General features: G+C 42.2%; 1 protein-coding gene across 1 annotated transcript in view; it reads left to right on the top strand.

Moving 5' to 3' along the window:
- rhbdl1 (rhomboid, veinlet-like 1 (Drosophila)) overlaps nt 1–20,767 on the top strand; it is a 50,315-nt gene extending 29,548 nt beyond the window's left edge. The window contains exons 6-8 of the mRNA XM_021565172.3: nt 14,668–14,768; nt 18,801–18,861; nt 19,325–20,767. Of these exons, the coding sequence (XP_021420847.1) occupies nt 14,668–14,768; nt 18,801–18,861; nt 19,325–19,596 (434 nt within the window). The 3' untranslated portion in view covers nt 19,597–20,767. The remainder of the gene's footprint in view (nt 1–14,667; nt 14,769–18,800; nt 18,862–19,324) is intronic.
- The last annotated feature ends 1,625 nt before the right edge of the window (nt 20,768–22,392 follow it).

Here is a 22,392-nt window from a genome sequence, read left to right as displayed (position 1 = left end):
ACCCGCCCCTCTTTCTATCTCTCTCAATCTCTCAGAAACACACAAACACACGTGCACACCACACCCAGAGGTGAGATGTGATTATATCTGGCCTCTGGCAACCGGTGTTGTGTTGAATGGTCTCTTCTCTCAGCAGCTCTGATGATGTGACTGCTGGAGACCATTGATTTAACTCGATGCCCCCTGTGCTTCCGGGAAACATAAATATTATCATATTTTTCCCAGCCTGACAAATTTGGACCGGGTAGAACGCTGCCTGTGATAGAATTAACCCAATCTCCGAGGAGACCAAGGGCAAGGTGTCTTTGGACCGGGTGTTTTAGCACAGCGCAAATGTTCTGCATTTTATATCTCTCTGTGGGATGATTTGAAGCGCTGCTCTCGCATCGCACTCATGTTGTTATTGCTGTTTTGGTTTTTATAGAGTAGCGTTTAAGGAACCCTCTGATTATGTGGAACTCCGTGTTTAGACTGGGCTGTTGTGTTGTTTGTATATCGAGCTTAAATGTTGTCTCTGTCTGGCTAATATGACCAAACATGCACTCACTGACACACACGCTCACACAAGCTCAAAACCACACGCAGATACACTCCCGCTCACACACATCCACCCCACACATCGACTCCATGACTGCTTCTACTGGACTCCTATTTATTATTACTACACAATGACTATTTATTATTACTACACAATGACTATTTATTATTACTACACAATGACTATTTATTATTACTACACAATGACTATTTATTATTACTACACAATTACTATTTATTATTACTACACAATGACTATTTATTATTACTACACAATGACTATGTATTATTACTGCCCAATGACTATTTATTATTACTACACAATGACTATTTATTATTACTACACAATGACTATTTATTATTACTACACAATGACTATTTATTATTACTACACAATGACTATTTATTATTACTACACAATGACTATTTATTATTACTACACAATGACTATTTATTATTATTACAATGACTATTTATTATTACTACACAATGACTATTTATTATTACTACACAATGACTATTTATTATTACTACACAATGACTATGTATTATTATTACAATTACTATTTATTATTACTACACAATGACTATTTATTATTATTACAATGACTATTTATTATTACTACACAATGACTATTTATTATTACTGCCCAATGACTATATATTATTACTACACAATGACTATTTATTATTACTACACAATGACTATTTATTATTACTACACAATGACTATATATTATTACTACACAATTACTATTTATTATTACTACACAATGACTATTTATTATTACTACACAATGACTATTTATTATTACTACACAATGACTATTTATTATTACTACACAATGACTATTTATTATTACTACACAATGACTATTTATTATTACTACACAATGACTATTTATTATTACTACACAATGACTATTTATTATTACTACACAATGACTATTTATTATTACTACACAATGACTATTTATTATTACTACACAATGACTATTTATTATTACTACACAATGACTATTCATTATTACTACACAATGACTATTCATTATTACTACACAATGACTATTTATTATTACTACACAATTACTATTTATTATTACTACGCAATGACTATTTATTATTACTGCGCAATGACTATTTATTATTACTACACAATGACTATTTATTATTATTACAATGACTATTCATTATTACTACACAATGACTATTCATTATTACTACACAATGACTATTTATTATTACTACACAATGACTATTTATTATTACTACACAATGACTATTTATTATTATTACAATGACTATTCATTATTACTACACAATGACTATTCATTATTACTACACAATGACTATTTATTATTACTACACAATGACTATTTATTATTACTACACAATGACTATTTATTATTACTGCGCAATGACTATTTATTATTACTACACAATGACTATTTATTATTATTACAATGACTATTCATTATTACTACACAATGACTATTCATTATTACTACACAATGACTATTTATTATTACTACACAATGACTATTTATTATTACTACACAATGACTATTTATTATTACTGCGCAATATATTTCACAACTCCCCGGCATGTGTAAATATCCTACTTCGTCTGAGCTCCTTCTTGTGTTATATTTGAGCTACATTTGATCCTATTTTTATTAATTGAGTTTGTATTGTTATTATTCTTTAGACACTTACTTGCTTCCCTATTGTTGTTGTATTGTCTAGTGGTGAACCTGCAAGTAAGCATTTTGTTGCAATGTGTACTCCATGTGCATCATGTGTATACAGCATGACAGAAAACACACTTGGAACTGGATATGGGGACTCTGGTGGTTGGTTGTGACTGGATGTCCAGGTGTGTTTTGAAAGGACTCACTCCCTTGGTGACCTGGTATGTGTGAACTGGGGATGATGAGTAAAAGGCCTCAGTCTCCTCTTTCCGTTAAGGTCATTCGTCGATTTCAATCTCTTCCCCTATCCTCTGACTCTACACCAAGCCAGGGAGATGGATTGTGGTGACAGACTGGATGGGGACTGATTGTAGATTGTTTGGCTCCCCTTAGAGAAAAGCCACAGAGAGGAGGATGAGGATATTCCCCTTGTCTTTCCGTGCCCACGAAGGACCAGAGAAGGGCTGGCGGGGAGAGGGAGCGTTTATCTCTATCCCAGGTATACCTCCATATTTTAAACAAACTTTCCCAGATTGACAGTTATGCCACCCCATCCACCCTCCTCTTGCCCACTCCTGTCCGCCACTCATTATCAAGACCAGGCAGTAGAGTTCCCGTATGGCCTCATCCTGTTGCGTGTGGCTCTTCTTGTGTAATGACTGCAGATACCACCCCATCAGAAATCTATTTGACCAAGGAACAAAAGTGCACCACTTTATAGATCTGTGCTGTATAAGGTTCAAGGCTAAGGTTAGGTTTAAGATAAAGGCTGTGTTTGTTTCCTTGCAAAGATGATCCATGTGTGCTTATCCCAGTGTAACAGAACAATGTGTTGACCTTCTGACCTAAGCTCAGTGGCAGTCCTGTCATGTGCACCACTTGTGATTACTCCTTCCCCATTGCAGTAAACTTGTGTTGATTTTAGATTGTCAAGGTTGCTGATTACAATTTCCGAGCCAGGTTTACCGTGGGTGCCTCTTCTCTCAACCTTGTTCTCTGCAGCACTGCAAACAGCACACTAATTAATCTCTGTCTCGTTAAAGGATGCCAGTTTCACAGTGGTTACTCCTAGTCCAGGTAAACCCCCACCCCTCGAGAAAGCACTCTCTCTGCTCTCTCTCACTCTCTCTCTCTCATCCACTTTCTCTCTCACCCCCTTTCTCTTTCTCTCCCTCCATTTCTGCTTGGTAAATAAATCTGATCAGGCATTTCCTCAGTTTATTAGCCAGGCGAGGCAGCCTTTCGAGTGGGAGAGTGCTGACTGCAGCACATCTCACTTGCAGGGCCGGGAGATTTAATACATAGCAGATGTGTCTGTCTGAGGCGAGCGTGTACAAACTGAGCAACCGGAACTTCGACTAAACAATCCTCTCAGAGGATAGAAATAGCTTCTATTGAAAAGAGCTTTGAAAGGAAGAATTCTCAAGCACCTGAGTTTGGGTTTAAGGCTGAGGCAAAGTGGAGTGCAGTACATTTCAACTGTTCGGTATTGATTATAGACACACATCAATGATGATTACATTTTTTAGAAAAACCAGCTGTCCGTGTATGCAGTTTAGTCTGGGTAATAGCAAACTATGTGGGATCAGATATCAGACACAGTCATCGCCTTTCCGTGAATCGAGAGCTCTGGCGATGATGAGTTAACTGACAAAATGTTTTATATCCTTCCTTTCACAGTGAAGGATTAAAAGGAACAAGAGAATGTGAATCATGGAGTGTGTGAATCACATGAATAAATCACCACTCATTGTCCTTGCAGCGTCCCTTTCTGATTCACTGATTGACTGGCCAATCAGGAAATGCTGCTCAATGCATGTTAATGCTCTGGGCCAATTAGTCAATTGGTGTCCTTAGTGCTCCATATAGTTTGGGTCATATAATAAAATAGGTTGACAAATCCCACGTGTTTTGGTTAAGCTCTTATCTGTCCAAAATCACCGAAAATGTGTAACGCTACAACCATACTTTAACCTGTTCCACCTACAACTGTTTAACCCTGCTGTGCTGTTAAAATACTCTACAAAACCTATCCTTTTGAAAACACTAAGCGTGTTTGCTCCGAAAGCACGGAGGTGGGTGTATAGGCAGCCAGATTCGCTTTTTTTTTTGTTGTTGAAGGATTCTTAAGTTATTGCATAATTTTCTGTTCTGTAGCTGCCAGTTGAGCCACTGGAGTGACTCCCTTAGGCACTCAGCTCTGGTCTTGGATCAGTTGTCCCTTGGTCATGGTTAGCCATTGCTTAAGGGCATCATCTACTAATGTCACTGCCAATCTGCTTGGTTTAGTTTGACAGGCAAAACCAGAGTCAGTCGAGTTCGCCCACAAAAGAGGATCATCGTCACAGTCACTGTAAATGTATAGTGTATATAGTGTTAAAATGCATTCTATGCATTACAAGATGAGTCATACTGTAAACATATTGTGCGCACATACTGTATATACACACACACACACACACACACACACACACACACACACACACACACACACACACACACACACACACACAAAGACCGGGGGGTGAACTTGATGATGCTTAGAAAATCAGCACAGTAAATGCATCTGCGCATGAACTGTAAACTGCCAACAACACACAGAAATAATCTGAGACCTCACGTCTGGGCTCCCGATGAGTGAGATATCCCTAAATCTCCAACTCCCTGTGAACAGGAGAGCCCAGATGACAGGCCCTGGTTAATATTCACATCCAAAGCCCTTTAACCAGCGCTGTGCTAGCAGGAAGAGGGAGCTGTGTGAAAGACTTCTGTCCTCCCCACGGACTCCTTCGCTTCCCTTTCAGGCTCGGGGTCTTTGGGCCCCCTCCCTCCCTGCTCCCCCCCCCCCCCCCCCCACTTTACTACAGATGCGGCGTCCCGCCAGCGACTAGTGTCATGTGGCCCTGGGCCGCTGGCTGCTTAAGAGGATGTCGCCGTAGCGATGTGGCAGCTCGCCGCACTAGTGCTAAAACAGTGCAGTGTTGTTATGACAGCCTGCCAACTACATTACATCTCTGTGCTGTGTTCTGAAGGAAACGCATTGCTAGTATGAGTATCATGAGTTACTCTTGCATGTGTACTGTGAATTCACCTTTGCAGTTCAAATGTACAGGAAAGCTTCACTTACAGTTAGTCTTAACTGGAAAATAAATGCTGTATTGAAGTAATAATTGAACCATATTGAATTCATGTTTTTTGAGGAATCGAGGAACACATCTGAGAGTAGCCTGTGTGAATGTTGCTCCAATTCCATTTTTTCCCCCGCGACTTTGAAGAGATCAGAGAGCACTCGGTATGTAATTGCAATTTCTTGGAACCACAAAAAAAAAATGGGGCAATATGGATCTTTACAAGTCTTCTGCTGCTGCACTCACTTCATCAAGAGTCGAATCCTCCAGAAATCCATGTAAAATAGAACCGTGAGTGTCGGGGGGGGGATGAAGGACTCAGGGAACGCACTCCGATTTCCATCTGTCATCTGATGATGATCACCACCGCCACCACAGGCTGACAGGGCACTCTTTAAGGAGCCACACACACACAGGCACAGGCACACGCACACACACACACAGGCACACACACACACAGGCACACACACACACACGCACACAGAATATGAATGGAATAGGCATTATAGATGAATGCCCACACAATTTTATTTCATCCACCCTTTTTCATTTCTGCTCATTTCCATAATTAGTGAAGGCTGACGGTGTCCTTGTGAACAACTGCCACTGTGATTAACTGCTTAAAATTCTGTCTTACTTCACTTTGGCGGGTACAGTAGAACAACAGTGAGGACACGCTGTGACATGTTGTAGTATGATTGCGATATCTGTATAGATTGCACGGTTTAAAGAACACATTTACCACAAAACCAAGTTTTACTTTGAAATTCGAGACAATAATTTGATGGGGAGAGGTTTTATCAATTTTTTTGCTGTAAATGCTATGACAATGTGCGCCTACACAACTAGACAGTACCTGCTACCCATATAATTACGTATAAATATAGTGATACCCCACCTCCCGGGTGGCGCAGTGGTTAAGGGCGCTGTACTGCAGCGCCAGCTGTGCCATCAGAGACTCTGGGTTCGTGCCCAGGCTCTTTCGGAACCGGCCGCGACCGGGAGGTCCGTGGGGCAATGCACAATTGGCCTAGTGTCGTCCGGGTTAGGGAGGGCTTGGCCGGTAGGGATGGCCTTGTCTCATCGCGCACCAGCGACTCCTGTGGCGGGCCGGGCGCAGTGCGCGCTAGCCAAGGTTGCCAGGTGCACGGTGTAGCCTCCGACACATTGGTGCGGCTGGCTTCCGGGTTGGATGCGCGCTGTGTTAAGAAGCAGTGCAGCTTGGTTGGGTTATGTATCGGAGGACGCATGACTTTCAACCTTCGTCTCTCCCGAGCCCGTACGAGAGTTGTAGCGATGAGACAAGATAGTAGCTACTAAAACAATTGGATACCATGAAATTGGGGAGAAAAAGGGGTAAAAAAAAATATATGTATATATATATATATATAAAAAATATAGTGATACCCGAAGAGATACCTCACGTCTACATTTTTTCCACTCTCTAGCTTTTTGACCCCATCATGTACTTTGCCGGTGTCTGAAACGCCTTTACAGTGCCTTGCGAAAGTATTCGGCCCCCTTGAACTTTGCGACCTTTTGCCACATTTCATGCTTCAAACATAAAGATTTAAAACTGTATTTTTTTGTGAAGAATCAACAACAAGTGGGACACAATCATGAAGTGGAACGACATTTATTGGATATTTCAAACTTTTTTAACAAATCAAAAACTGAAAAATTGGGCGTGCAAAATTATTCAGCCCCCTTAAGTTAATACTTTGTAGCGCCACCTTTTGCTGCGATTACAGCTGTAAGTCGCTTGGGGTATGTCTCTATCAGTTTTGCACATCGAGAGACTGACATTTTTTCCCATTCTTCCCTGCAAAACAGCTCGAGCTCAGTGAGGTTGGATGGAGAGCATTTGTGAACAGCAGTTTTCAGTTCTTTCCACAGATTCTCGATTGGATTCAGGTCTGGACTTTGACTTGGCCATTCTAACACCTGGATATGTTTATTTTTGAACCATTCCATTGTAGATTTTGCTTTATGTTTTGGATCATTGTCTTGTTGGAAGACAAATCTCCGTCCCAGTCTCAGGTCTTTTGCAGACTCCATCAGGTTTTCTTCCAGAATGGTCCTGTATTTGGCTCCATCCATCTTCCCATCAATTTTAACCATCTTCCCTGTCCCTGCTGAAGAAAAGCAGGCCCAAACCATGATGCTGCCACCACCATGTTTGACAGTGGGGATGGTGTGTTCAGGGTTATGAGCTGTGTTGCTTTTACGCCAAACATAACGTTTTGCATTGTTGCCAAAAAGTTCAATTTTGGTTTCATCTGACCAGAGCACCTTCTTCCACATGTTTGGTGTGTCTCCCAGGTGGCTTGTGGCAAACTTTAAATGACACTTTTTGTGGATATCTTTAAGAAATGGCTTTCTTCTTGCCACTCTTCCATAAAGGCCAGATTTGTGCAATATACGACTGATTGTTGTCCTATGGACAGAGTCTCCCACCTCAGCTGTAGATCTCTGCAGTTCATCCAGAGTGATCATGGGCCTCTTGGCTGCATCTCTGATCAGTCTTCTCCTTGTATGAGCTGGCATTTTAGAGGGACGGCCAGGTCTTGGTAGATTTGCAGTGGTCTGATACTCCTTTAATTTCAATATTATCGCTTGCACAGTGCTCCTTGGGATGTTTAAAGCTTGGGAAATCCTTTTGTATCCAAATCCGGCTTTAAACTTCTTCACAACAGTATCTCGGACCTGCCTGGTGTGTTCCTTGTTCTTCATGATGCTCTCTGCGCTTTTGACGGACCTCTGAGACTATCACAGTGCAGGTGCATTTATACGGAGACTTGATTACACACAGGTGGATTGTATTTATCATCATTAGTCATTTAGGTCAACATTGGATCATTCAGAGATCCTCACTGAACTGCTGGAGAGAGTTTGCTGCACTGAAAGTAAAGGGGCTGAATAATTTTGCACGCCCAATTTTTCAGTTTTTGATTTGTTAAAAAAAGTTTGAAATATCCAATAAATGTCGTTCCACTTCATGATTGTGTCCCACTTGTTGTTGATTCTTCACAAAAAAATACAGTTTTATATCTTTATGTTTGAAGCCTGAAATGTGGCAAAAGGTTGCACAGTTCAAGGGGGCCGAATACTTTCGCAAGGCACTGTACTTAACCAATCAGGTTACGTTCACAGTCTAGCAGGGGAATTGGCCCATAGCCAAGCTATGCAGATTTCTAACTAGACTGTTCTTATGTACAGGACCAGATAGTCCCAAAGAAAATTTGAATAAAATTGTATTTGTCACATGCGCCGAGTACAATTGGGTGTAGACTTTACAGTGAAATGATTACTTATGAGCCCTTTCCCAACAATGCAAAGTAAAAGTAAGAAAATGTAGCAAATAAGGCAAAAAAAAACTAACTGTAACAATAAAAACGAAATAACGAGGCTATATATAAGGAGTACCGGTACCGAGTTAATGTTCAGGGGTGCGAAGTAGTTGAGGTAGTTGAGGTTACATGTACATGTAGGTAGAGGTAAAAGTGACTAGGCAATCAGGATAGCTAATAAATAGAGTAGCAGCAGCATGTGTGAAAATGTGTCTGTGTGTGTGTGTGTGTGGTGTCAATATGCATGTGTGTGTGTGTGTTTTGTGTGTGTGAGTGTATGGAGTGTGTGTGTATGTGTATGCGTATGTGTATGTGTGTGTTGGAGTGTCATTGTAGTATGTGTGTGTGTGAGTCCAGTGATTGTGCATAGAGCCAGTGCAAGAATGCCAGTGGGGAAAAAAAGGGGTAGCCATGTGATTAACTGTTCAGCATTCTTATAGCTTGGGGGTAGAAGCTGTTCAGGAGCCTTTTGGTCCCAGACTTTGAGGCTCCAGGACCGCCTGCCGTGCGGTAGCAGAGAGAACAGTCTATGACTTAGGTGGCTGGAGCTTTTGACCATTTTTAATGGCCTTCCTCTGACACCACCTGATGTACTGGGCCGTACGCGCTACCCTTTGTAGCGCTTTGTAGTCAGATGCCAAGCAGTTGCCATACCAAGCGTTAATGCAGCCAGTCAAGATGCTCTTAGCGTAGAACTTTTTGAGGATCTGAGGGCCCATGGCAAATATTTTCAGCCTTATGAGGGGGAAGAGGCACTGTTGTGCCCTCTTCATGACTGTGTTGGTGTGTTTGCGCCATGATAGGTCCTTAGTGATGTGGACACAGAGGAACTTGAAACTCTCGACCGTCTCCACTACAGCCCTGTGAATGGGGGCGTGCTCAGCCCTCAGCTCCTTTGTCTTGCTGACGTTGAGGGGGAGGTTGTTGTCCTGGCACCACACTTCCAGGTCTCTGACCTCCTCCCTGTAGGCTGTCTCATCGTCGTCGGTGATCAGGCCCACCACAGTTGTGTCGTCAGCAAACTTAATGATGTTGTTGGAGTTGTGCGTAGCCACACAGTCGTGGGTGAACAGGGAGTACAGAAGGGGACAAAGCACGCACACCTGAGGGGCCCCAGTCAGCGTGGCGGATGTGTTGTTGCCTACTCTCACAACCTGGGGGCGGCCCGTCAGGTAGTCCAGGATCCAGTTGTAGAGGGAAGTGTTTGATCTCAGATTCCTTAGTTTAGTGATGAGATTGGAGGACACTATGATGTTGAACTCTGAGCTGTAGTCAATGAACAGAATGATCATGTAGGTGTTCCTTTTGTCCAAGTGGAAAAGGGTAGTGTGGAGTGCAATAGAGATTGCATAATCTGTGGGGCTGTATGCGAATTGGAGTGGGTCCAGGGTGTCTGGGATGATGGTGTTGATGTGAGCCACGACCAGCCTTTGAAATCTTTTCATGGTGTTGGGTTCTGAGAATAGGAAATATACTTATTCATGTCACTGAGGGAGAGAGGGTAATGTATAACGTTTACATTATGTCAGGGATCCGATTGAAAGACTGAGTGCAGAGAAGCGATCACATGTGGCAGGTATTGATGGATTAGTGATGAAGGGGGGTCGAGGTCAGGTCATATTAAGGGAGGAAGAACAGTTTATGGCCCATATCACTACGTGTCCTGCCTAGCAGTAAAATATACAATGTTTATACCGATGTGTAGGAGGAGACTCAGCCTAGGAGGAAGGGTTAAATACCAGTGCCTGTGTGAAAATGTTTTTGTCCTGTGCAGCCGTATTGATCCTCATGGAAGAATAAACGTGGTTGAGCTTTCATGGTGTCCGGTGAGTTTTTTACTCTGAGAATTAAAACCTAACAATGGCTACAGATGTGAGTGCTTCAGGTCATAAGTCCTATAGACAGGTTACCTTGGCGTTCTTGGGCACAGGGACTATGGTGGTCTGCTTGTAACATGTTGATTTTACAAGCTGGGTCAGGGAGAGGTTGAAAATGTCAGTGAAGACACTTGTAGGTTTCGATCTTGGTCCTGTATTGACACTTTGCCTGGTTGATGGTTCATCAGAGTAGGATTTCTAATAAGCGTCTGGATTAGTGTCCCACTCCTTCAAAGTGACAGCTCTAGCTTTTAGCTCAGTGCGGATGTTGCCTGTAATCCATGACTTCTGGTTGGGATATGTACAGTGCCTTGCGAAAGTATTCGGCCCCCTTGAACTTTGTGACCTTTTGCCACATTTCAGGCTTCAAACATAAAGATATAAAACTGTATTTGTTTGTGAAGAATCAACAACAAGTGGGACACAATCATGAAGTGGAACAACATTTATTGGATATTTCAAACTTTTTTAACAAATCAAAAACTGAAAAATTGGGCGTGCAAAATTATTCAGCCCCTTTACTTTCAGTGCAGCAAACTCTCTCCAGGAGTTCAGTGAGGATCTCTGAATGATCCAATGTTGACCTAAATGACTAATGATGATAAATACAATCCACCTGTGTGTAATCAAGTCTCTGTATAAATGCACCTGCACTGTGATAGTCTCAGAGGTCCGTTAAAAGCGCAGAGAGCATCATGAAGAACAAGGAACACACCAGGCAGGTCCGAGATACTGTTGTGAAGAAGTTTAAAGCCGGATTACCAAGACCTGGCCGTCCCTCTAAACTTTCAGCTCATACAAGGAGAAGACTGATCAGAGATGCAGCCAAGAGGCCCGTGATCACTCTGGATGAACTGCAGAGATCTACAGCTGAGGTGGGAGATTCTGTCCATAGGACAACAATCAGTCGTATATTGCACAAATCTGGCCTTTATGGAAGAGTGGCAAGAAGAAAGCCATTTCTTAAAGATATCCATAAAAAATGTTGTTTAAAGTTTGCCACAAGCCACCTGGGAGACACACCAAACATGTGGAAGAAGGTGCTCTGGTCAGATGAAACCAAAATTGAACTTTTTGGCAACAATGCAAAACATTATGTTTGGCGTAAAAGCAACACAGCTGAACACACCATCCCCACTGTCAAACATGGTGGTGGCAGCATCATGGTTTGGGCCTGCTTTTCTTCAGCAGGGACAGGGAAGATGGTTAAAATTGATGGGAAGATGGATGGAGCCAAATACAGGACCATTCTGGAAGAAAACCTGATGGAGTCTGCAAAAGACCTGAGACTGGGACAGAGATTTGTCTTCCAACAAGACAATGATCCAAAACATAAAGCAAAATCTACAATGGAATGGTTCAAAAATAAACATATCCAGGTGTTAGAATGGCCAAGTCAAAGTCCAGACCTGAATCCAATCGAGAATCTGTGGAAAGAACTGAAAACCGCTGTTCACAAATGCTCTCCATCCAACCTCACTGAGCTCGAGCTGTTTTGCAAGGAGGAATGGGAAAAAATGTCAGTCTCTCGATGTGCAAAACTGATAGAGACATACCCCAAGCGACTTACAGCTGTAATCGCAGCAAAAGGTGGTGCTACAAAGTATTAACTTAAGGGGGCTGAATAATTTTGCACGCCCAATTTTTCAGTTTTTGATTTGTTAAAAAAGTTTGAAATATCCAATAAATGTTGTTCCACTTCATGATTGTGTCCCACTTGTTGTTGATTCTTCACAAAAAAATACAGTTTTATGTCTTTATGTTTGAAGCCTGAAATGTGGCAAAAGGTCGCAAAGTTCAAGGGGGCCGAATACTTTCGCAAGGCACTGTATGTGTATGGTCACTGTGGGGAAGATATCGTCAATGCACTTATTAATGAAGATGATGACTGATGAAGCCATCAGATTAATCTTAAATCAAATTCCAGTCTGTGCTAGCGAAAGAGTCGTGTAACTAAGTATGCGCTTCATCTGACCTTTTCCGTATTGATACTGGTACTTCCTGTTTGAGTTTTTGCTTGTATGCAGGAATCAGGAGGATAGAGTTATGGTCAGATTTGCCAAATGGAAGGTGAGGGAGAGCTTTGTATGCATCTCTGTGTGTGGAGTAAAGGTGATCTAGTGTTTTTTTTCACCTCTAGTTGCACAGGTGACATCCTTGTAGAAATGAGAACACAGATTTCAGTTTTACTGCATTAAAATCATTGGTCACTAGGAGCGTCGTCTCTGGGTGAGCATTTTCTTGTTTACTTATGGCACATACAGCTCGTTGAGTGCGGCCTTAGTGCCAGTATCGGTTTGTGGTTATAAATAGACAGCTCTTGGTAAATAGTATGGTCTACAACTTATCATGAGGTATTCTTACTCAGGCAATCAGAACCTTAAGACTTCCTTAATATTAGATTTTGCGCACCAGCTGTTGTTAACAAAGAGACGCACACACCCTCACCTGAGCTTACACAAAGCTGCTGTTCTGTTCTGCCTATGTATAGAAAAACCATCTAGATTTATATTTTCCATGTCCTTGTTCAGCCACGACTCGGAGAAACATTGGATATTACAGTTCTTCAGATCACGTTGATAGGATAGTCTCGAACGGAGCTCTTCCAGTTTATTCTCCAGTGATTGTACGTTCGCCAAAATAACAAAGAGTAGACGCGGCTTATCCACTCTCCGACACAGTCTCATCAGATGTCCCGCACGCTGGCCTCTATAGCACCCCCTCCTCCCTTTCTGAGTGTCGAGGATTTGGATCTGGTCTGGGATAGTGGTCTTTTGCCTCCGACTCATTGAAGTAGAAGTCCTCATCCAAATCGGGTTAGTGACAGCTGTTCTGATGTCCAGAAGCCCTTTTTGGTCATAGGAAACGATGGCGGAAACATTGTGTACAATAAAAGGAAAAATCAGCACAAAATAACACACAAATAGCAATTGGTTGAGTGCCTGTAAAATGTCCGCTTTTCCTTCCAGCGCCATTATCATTATCTTTTATGGAATTGATTAAATCATCCAACTGACTGGTCTGTGTAGCATGTACGGTGCCTTCAGAAAGTATTCATACCCCTTGACTTATTCCGCATTTTGTTGTGTTACAGCCTGAATTCAAAATGGATTAAATATTGTCAAAAAAAACAACATCTTAACGCTAAACTTTGTGGTAACAGTTAGTGTAAACTTTCCTGTTTCAGCATGACAATGCCCCCGTGCACAAAGCGAGGTCCATGCAGAAATAGTTTGTCTGCACAGAGCCCTGACCTAATCGAACACCTTTGGGATGAATTGTAAGACCGACTGCGAGCCAGGCATAATCGCCCAACATCACTGCCAACCTCACTAATGCTCTTGTAGCTGAATGGAAGCAAGTCCCCGAAGCAATGTTCCAACATCTAGTGGAAAGCCTTCCCAGAAGAGTGGAGGCTGTTATGGCAGCAAAGGGGGGGGGACCATATCCATATTAATGCCCAAATGTTCGACGAGCAGGTGTCCATATACTTTTGATCATGTAGTGTATCAGAAGCCAATGCTTCAGTATAATCTACATAGGATCAAGAGGACATTATAGTATCGTAGCAAGAGTACGTCATAGGTAAACCCTATTATGGTCTCCTTGTGGTATGTGTAGATTATTCTTTGTAGCTGTCCAATTTAATGTGTCTAAGTACAGTATATAACATAACATTTGTGACTATGGTATTTTTTGTTTACCGTGACTGTTCTGTTTTATGAGCCTGGTGGTGGTGCTGGCAGCTGTAGTGTAAACCATGTGCACATCAGCACAGAAGAGAAAAACAGTATGCGGGTGTATAGATATAAAGAGGGCAAGTCGAGGTCAACTGACGACAGACACACAAGGATGTGTTCTTTTGGGTTCAGGGGGATGCTGGGAGGAAGGTGACTGAAATTGCTATGGTGATGATGAGTAACCTAACCTCTCTCTTTTTCCTCCATCTCCCAACATTTTCCTCTATATTTTTCACTCTCTTTCTGAACATTGCGCTCTATTTCTGAAAATTGCTCTCCTTCTGTCTCTCTTTCTCTCTCTCTCCTCTCCCCCTCTTTCTCTCTCACCATTTCTCTCTCCCCAGGTTCCCTGACTGTGTCCATCACAGACATGCGTGCTCCAGTGGTGGGGGGCTCCGGGGGTGTCTACGCTCTGTGCTCGGCGCATCTGGCCAACGTCGTCATGGTAACTGCCGTCATCATCGCCTTCATTGTCACACTTGATAACAGTATCAATGGAGACCAAAATGTCAGAGAAATCACGTTAAGAGAGTTCTCCTCCACACAACATCCTTCTGTTTTCTGTTTTGTGTTTAGATAGACTCTTGTGCTTGCCCTCATCAAGCTCTGCAGGTGTGAGTGGGATGTACAATGGGAGCGATGCGCTTTAGCAAAGATTCCATGCCAGAGAGCACACACAGAGAGTGGGTCCCTATCAATATGATGCGATAAGGACTTTTTATAACCGGCTAACAAGCACTTTTTTGGATAAGAGCCATCGAATATTCCAGAACCCCCATGATCATAGCTTATCAGAAAGGAACTCTGCATTTGGGCTATTGACTTAACTTGAAATGCTGTTTTGATTCCTCCCTTGATCTGTTATTCGTTGTTTACCTTTGTAATTTATTCTTCAAACTCTATGCATATGGGAATATTAAAGGCTATGTCAATCTGTTCCTCAGTACTCCCTAGGTGCCTGGTCTGCCAAATGTCTCCGCAACAGAAAACATAAAATGTGCGATCACACTGTCTGTGTGTGTGCGTGCGTGCGTCAGCATCAGTGTGTCTGGATGTGCGATGTCTCAGCACATTCTGTCAGAGGACTCAGGGCTGTGTAAGATCTGATGAATCACTCTTAGTAGAGAAGGCCTTCACTACAAGCAAAAGAGATGCCAGCAAAAGTCGAACTCAAAATGCATCAGCAGCCCCAGAGTAAAGAGTTTAAACTTTGACCCCTACTCCCAGAAAACTAAGCGTCTGTTGTTTATTATGCCTGGCCCCCGGGTTTGTTTTTTCTTCTCTGCGTCTCAGGGGGCGGAAGTGTTTTTACTCCAGTAGACCTCATCTATCTGTCCAAAAGCTTTTATCGTCAGTTATTTGGATGAGACGGTTGAACAGAGGTTTTGTCTCACTGCTGTCAAGGCCATCAAAATGATTTATGTTAAATCGGCCAAATACTTCTTCATCTCTACATTAAAGTTCAGACTGAACAAGAAATCTGCACCTATCCTGGTTGAATTAACACTTTAATTTGTCCTCCCGCGGGTAACTAGAGACCCCATTAACCTTTTATGTACTGTATGTTGATCTTATAATTTATTGAAAACTTAAGTGTCATATACTCATCCAAGGTTAAAGTGAGAAAAACGTTCAATTTTATTCACCCCAATGTCTGTGCGCGTGTGTGCGTGCGTGCGTGTGTGTGTGTGTGTGTGTGTGTGTGTGTGTGTGCGTGTGTGTGTGTGTGTGTGTGTGTGTGTGTGTGTGTGTGTGTGTGTGTTTGTGTGTGTGTGTGTGTGTGTGTGTGTTTGTGGAGTGTAAATGGGTTGTTCCACCAATTGGGTAGCCTTTTAAGTAATGTAAGCTAGTGGGAAAAAATGTTTAACATTCTGTCATAAAGAGCACTTGTTCAACTTAACAAAATCCTTTTAGGGCTAGGCGTCCCGCAAGCGGGACAACTTCCGGTGAAACTGGAAGGCATGCAATTCAAATAAATAATCATAACAATTATGAATATTTAACATTTAGGTACATATAAGTGTCTTAAATCGGCTGAAAGCTTAAATCCTTGTTAATCTAACTGCACTGTCCGATTTACAGTAGCTATTACAGCGAAAACATGCCATGTGATTGTTTGAGGACGGCACCCCACGTCAAAATATTTTCCCACCAGCGAAGGTTTCATAAATTCACAAATAGCGATTAAATATTCACTTACTTTTTGAAACTCTTCCTCTGATTTGTCATCCAAAGGGTCCCAGCTATAACATGTAGTGTCGTTTTGTTAGATAAAATCCTTCTTTATATCTCAAAAAGTCAGTTTAGTTGGTACCATCAATTTGAGTAATCCACTCGTTCAACATGCAGAGAAAGGAATCCGAAAATCTACCCCTAAACTTTGTTTCAACAAGTCAAAATACATTTCTACTTACTCCTCAGATACCCTAAAATGTAATCAAACTATAATATTTCTTACGGAAAGAAGTATGTTCAATAGGAAATCGATTTTAGCAGGTGCGTCCTGTCTTCATGGCGCGCGCTAACACGAATTTCCAAGACTGTGCACATGTACTAAAACTAATATATCTTATTCGTATTTGAAGTTACAAGCATGAAACCTTGAACATATACTGCTGACACCCTGTGGAAGCCATAGGAATTGCATCCAGGGAGCTAATTTTCAATATGACCTTATACTTGCCATTCTAAGAAGATGGTCTCTCAAAAACAAAACATTCCGGTTGGTTTTTCTTTGGATTTTCTCCTACTATATCTATTGTGTTATATTCTCCTACATTATTTTAACATTTCTACAAACATCAAAGTGTTTTCTTTCCAACGGTACCAATTATATGCATATCCTGTTCTTCAGGGCCTGAGCAACAGGCAGTTTACTTCGGGCACGTCATTCAGGCGCAAATGGAGAAAAAAAGGGCCTAGCCCTAAGAAGATTTATTTAAAATAAAAAACATGTTTTCCCATCTCGCGAGGTTAAATAAAGAAATGACTATAGTAAGTGCCTATTAAGTGCCAAATATAGTAACAGGGTTGCCTGTAACAGGGTTTAAAACTTAATCTTAAATCATCCATAACTCCCCTCGTGACAGGGGGAATGGAAGCCTGTTGTGTTCAACGGGGAGGGGCAATTGAATGCAAGCTTCACACATTTTTATTTTATTGTTAAAACATTTCTAGCCTGTCCATCAATGGTAACAGGGTTGACGTTTTATGCTCAACCCGCTCAGTTTTCCACCACAAAACACAAGAAAATGTACAAAAAGCGTAGAACCAGCTCACCTGCTTTTACGCTATGATTTCACTAGTGTAGATGTTTTATTTTTATTGAGCAACAAGCTAAAGAAAATAAATAGGATGAAATGAGATTAGCACTTGCTCATAAGAATGAAGACCTTTTGAAAACAGACATTTCTTTTCGGAGCTAATGTAAAAGATGTACCACTTTCTCTCGATTCGGCCCATACCTGGCACGAGCACGAACACGTGACCTCTGCCTTAAAGACCTGTGACTGCCCTCCTCAAGCGTCTTAGCCAAATGCGCCACCTCAAAAGCAAGGTTTCACACATCCCCATGTGCTACACTAACATCGTCTTGATGTAGATGTAGAAATTCCAAAGAAAAGTACTCTGTTTTTAGAATACTGTACAAAAGCACCCCATTATCCCCTTGTCTCAATGGAGGTACAGCTTCATTTAAATCCCTGAGCTTAGTATTGATAGGCAAAATGGAGGATACACTTCTCTCCATTGAGAGCATGTAAAACAAACTTCAGCAAGGAAAAAAATAAGGGAAAGTGAGCGTCTCTATCACGTGAGTGCCCCCCTTCTCCCTTCCCTTATTCATGCTGCTTGGTTGACCTCCCCCGTACTCTGACACTTGTCATTTATTTGTGCTATTACTGCACTTTCATGAGGCCCTGCCGTCGCATAGACGAATAGGCTGAGTTGTGTGTATAGGCCTGCACTTTATTGACTTTCTTCAGGATCTTTAATCTTGCGTGGCGCTCGGCTTTGCCTGCCTGGCTTCCTCTGCAAGGGAGCAAAACACTACTGCTTCCTCCCGGGTCTCCTAGGACCTAGAGGATATGAAGAGGGACGAGATTGGTGCAATCCTTCATCCTGGGTAATAAACATGTTATTCTGAGGCAGAAACCTTTTGTATTATCCCAGGAGGAACACAGGGTGTTTTATTGGGCTGTTCTCACCCTCCGTAAAGCTATCTTAACCCTGATTAATAGAACGGGCAGCAAGGTGGATCCACCGATTGGAGACCAGCCAGGTGTATAACCATGTCTCTGTCTAGTAGGCGTGTCCTCATCCTACTTGTATGGAAGTGGATGTCTGATCGCTGTGGTTCACACACGTTCCCTACAGAATGCAGAGATGGTGGAGATACTCACTGTGAAAGCTGTAAATATACAGGTCTTTGGAGCTGACTGTTTGTGTTTGACTTGCCGCTCGTCTCTCTGTTTTGCAGAACTGGGCCGGTATGCGGTGTCCATACAAGCTCCTCCGCATGATTCTGGCACTGGTGTGCAGTAAGTTTCCTACTATATCCATATAGCCATTCAATATCTACACTATTTTCAAATCAAATTGTATTGGTCACATTTACGTGTTTTGCAGATGTTATTGTGGGTATAGCGAAATGCTTGTGTTATAACTTGAGTGGGCCTTGTAAAATGAGTTGAGGTATTGCTTCAAGTGCAATGGGGAGGAGTGAGTGCAGATTGGATATGTAGTATTTCGTTCAGAGGATATGACTTATGCTGTATGGCAGTGACTTTTCCCAATTCACTACGACTTTCGTCAGTGTGCAATATGTCCCGCCTGTCTGTCCCGCGTTGGACTTCCCCATACCTCAGTCTAGTGTATCGTTAGCCAGCCCATCTCTTTAAACATAGCCTTAGCCTTAGCAAAGCCCTAGTCTTGGACTCTACTCCAAACTCTATCTGCCAAATCCCATAGTTCCACTCATATTGATGACTTCTTCCATTGCAGTGAGTTCGGAGGTGGGCCGTGCCGTGTGGCTGCGCTTCTCCCCGCCCTTGCCCTCCTCGGGGCCCCAGCCCAGCTTCATGGCCCACCTGGCGGGGGCGGTGGTGGGCATCAGCATGGGCCTGCTCATCCTGCGCAGCTACGAGGAGAGCCTGCAGAAGCAGTGCTCCTGGTGGGTCATCCTCTTCTCCTTCATCACCTTCCTTCTCTTCGCCATCTTCTGGAACATCTTTGCCTACGAGCTGCTGGGGGTGCAGCTTCCACCCGCTCCCTGACACCAAGAAGCTCTCTCTCACTCCATTACATTTTCCCTCTCACTGTCACATGTCAAGACCCAGCGCCTTCGCCATATCCTTTTCCTGTCCGCTCAGCCAACCTCCCCGGCAACACCATTCAAAACACAGGAAGTTATTTAATTCAAAACTGTACAGAGCAGGAATAATTTTTCCCAATGTACCCATATCATCATAGAATGGTCTCTGTTTTATTGTGGGAGGGAATTTGGTAGCAATATATGCAGGTGAAAGATGTGTAGCTGTCTTTATATTCTCATTGTGGAGCATCCCTTTTGTCTTTTGTGTTGAAGCTTAACCCAGCTTCAGGCAGAACCTGTCAGAGAGCCATTATGAATAATACCATGCAGTGTCAGCTCTCCTTTGTGTTCAGAGTGGGTTTATGACCCTTGAGGTGCTTCTTACTGGACAGATGTGTGTTCTGTCAGTATTCCTCACTGCCCCTTTTAAAGACATGAGGCAGAAGGACACCAATGTTCTACTGCCCAACATGCACCTAAACACTAGATCTACACTGTGGAATAAGAATAGGAATTCACAGGATTAGGTATTACATGTAACAAGGCATGCAGCTAGGAAGGTGGAAAAGACAGAGAAGAAAATAAATCAATGCTGAAACCGTGATATCCTATTTCCCCACCATCACCACTGTGGTGCTCATGTCCCTAGTAGCCATTGTCACTCTCATTTTCCACCCAACCTAAATGCTTCAGCAGGTTAGCATAATCTCTAGCAGTACCATACCCTAGCCTGCTAAAGCACCAGCATCTCATCTAGCCCATGCTCTAAGGTCCAAACTGAGACGTGTGCTCTTTACACCCCCACCAACCCGCACCCTTCTCCTGTGTCACCGTCTCCAAGAACAACCACTGCCTGATGCTGTAAGTCAGCGCGGGAACGCAAAGCGAGCGACACAGGCCTCTCTGTCTATTCTCACTCTAACAGACGGAACTAGGGAGGGCAACGGACATGTCATCATCGCCTGACCTCTGACCTTCGTGTCCCAGCGGGCATTGGGTTCAGTCTGTCAAAGCCCAGTCTATACCTCAGTGTCTCATTCTTAGGGACTGTATACTTTTGTAAAGGAATGTACACATACAAAAAGGAGTGTTAATCATTTATTTCTGTTTCTTTCTTGTTTGGGAAAACAAAAGAAGAACATTTCAAATGGTGCAGACGAAATGCGATGATTGTTGTTCTTATGATATCTCCTACCATACAGCTTTGATCCTCTGAAAGTGATTTGACAGCAGACACCCCTGGTTACTATGATGAATGAACATCAATGAAGCAAGTTACACTCGTCTTTATAAATCTTAGTGCTTTACAGAGTAAGCCATAGAAGAACCCATTCGACGTAGAAATGGAAAACAAAGGCAGAGTGAAAACAGTCAGTGACTGTTTGCTGGTATATGCTTCGGTGAAATTTCTGCCGTGTGGTCCTCAATGGTAATGTCAAAGCTGATAATAACACGTGTCATATGAGTTATGTGGCAAATGAGACCGGATGACAAAGGCAAACTGTTTGTGCAAGAACATGCTTGAGAAACGCTGGACTGTCGCTCTCAGGCGACATTAGATATTTGTTGATAAACACATCTTAAAACCTTGGTTGCCAGATAGAATATTTAGACACACGTTACTACATGGTTGCCAGATTCTAAATCCCCCCCAGTGTGGTGATGCCTGACGACAGTATATTTTGGTTAATGACACATTTTGGATAGAGAAACCTGCCACAAATTAGCTCATTGACTGAATCAAGAAATTGCTAAGCTTTGACTAATCTTGAAATTCCATTCACTTATTTAATTTCTGTATACTTTTTTTCTTCAGTCTGTAGTCTATTTAATTTGGAAGGTGTCTTCTGACTGCTTTAGAAAACTTTTAGAGTTGCCAATGCTGTCAATTGGTCTCAGACATAATCCTCAGCATGCATGATTGTCACTGACAGAGGATACAGGCATACTGAGTGTGCCATAACGAATAACTTTATGAAAGGTGAATTCTATCTAAGAGGAGGATAATTGTGCCTCGTAGGCTAAAGAATCCATAGCACATTAACCCAGAAAAGGCATAGGGCTGATGAAAGGGCTATAAACTAAATACCGATGTTATTGTAAAACACATAAAAAACTGTTAAAAGGTCCAATGCAGCCATTTTTATCTCAATATCAAATCATTTCTGGTTAACAATTAAGTACCTCACTGTGATTGTTTTAAAAATGTACTTCTTAGCAAAGAGCAATATCTCAATAAACAATTTGGCTAGGACTGAGTGGGGAGTGGAAAACTGAAAACTAGCTGTTATTTTCAGAGCGGTTCTTATGGGTCTATTAACGAATTGACGTCACCAGGCAGGCCAAAACTCCATCCGACCAAAACAGGCAGACATTTCAGGTGGTCTTTTCAAACAGCTCTTACACTAAAAAGGCATTATCATCATTTTCACAGTATTATTCCAACCTCATAGCGTGGAAATATACTGCATATAAAACAAAGGAGAATGGGGTTTTTGACTGCACTGGGCCTTGAATAGGAACCTTCCAGGAAATTAAAACTAAACGACTAAAGGGGTGACAAAAGCTGATGTACAAGGTGCAAGCTTCTATCTCCCCACCCTTAAAAACGCACCAGGGTCTCAGTTCAAACAGGCTTTTTAATTGTATTTTTAAATCACTGTATGTCTAATAAATCCCTGTATGTGTTTATTTGATCAAAATAACTCAAAAGATATCTGTTTTATCATGTATTTCTCTGAGACTCTTTTTGCCATTG

The sequence above is a fragment of the Oncorhynchus mykiss genome, chromosome 16 (assembly GCF_057628025.1).
Source record: "Oncorhynchus mykiss isolate SJ-2025 chromosome 16, ASM5762802v1, whole genome shotgun sequence".
Taxonomy (NCBI): Eukaryota; Metazoa; Chordata; class Actinopteri; order Salmoniformes; family Salmonidae; genus Oncorhynchus; species Oncorhynchus mykiss.
The sequence above is the reverse complement of the archived record's forward strand: the minus strand, read 5'-3'. Positions and strand labels throughout refer to the sequence as shown.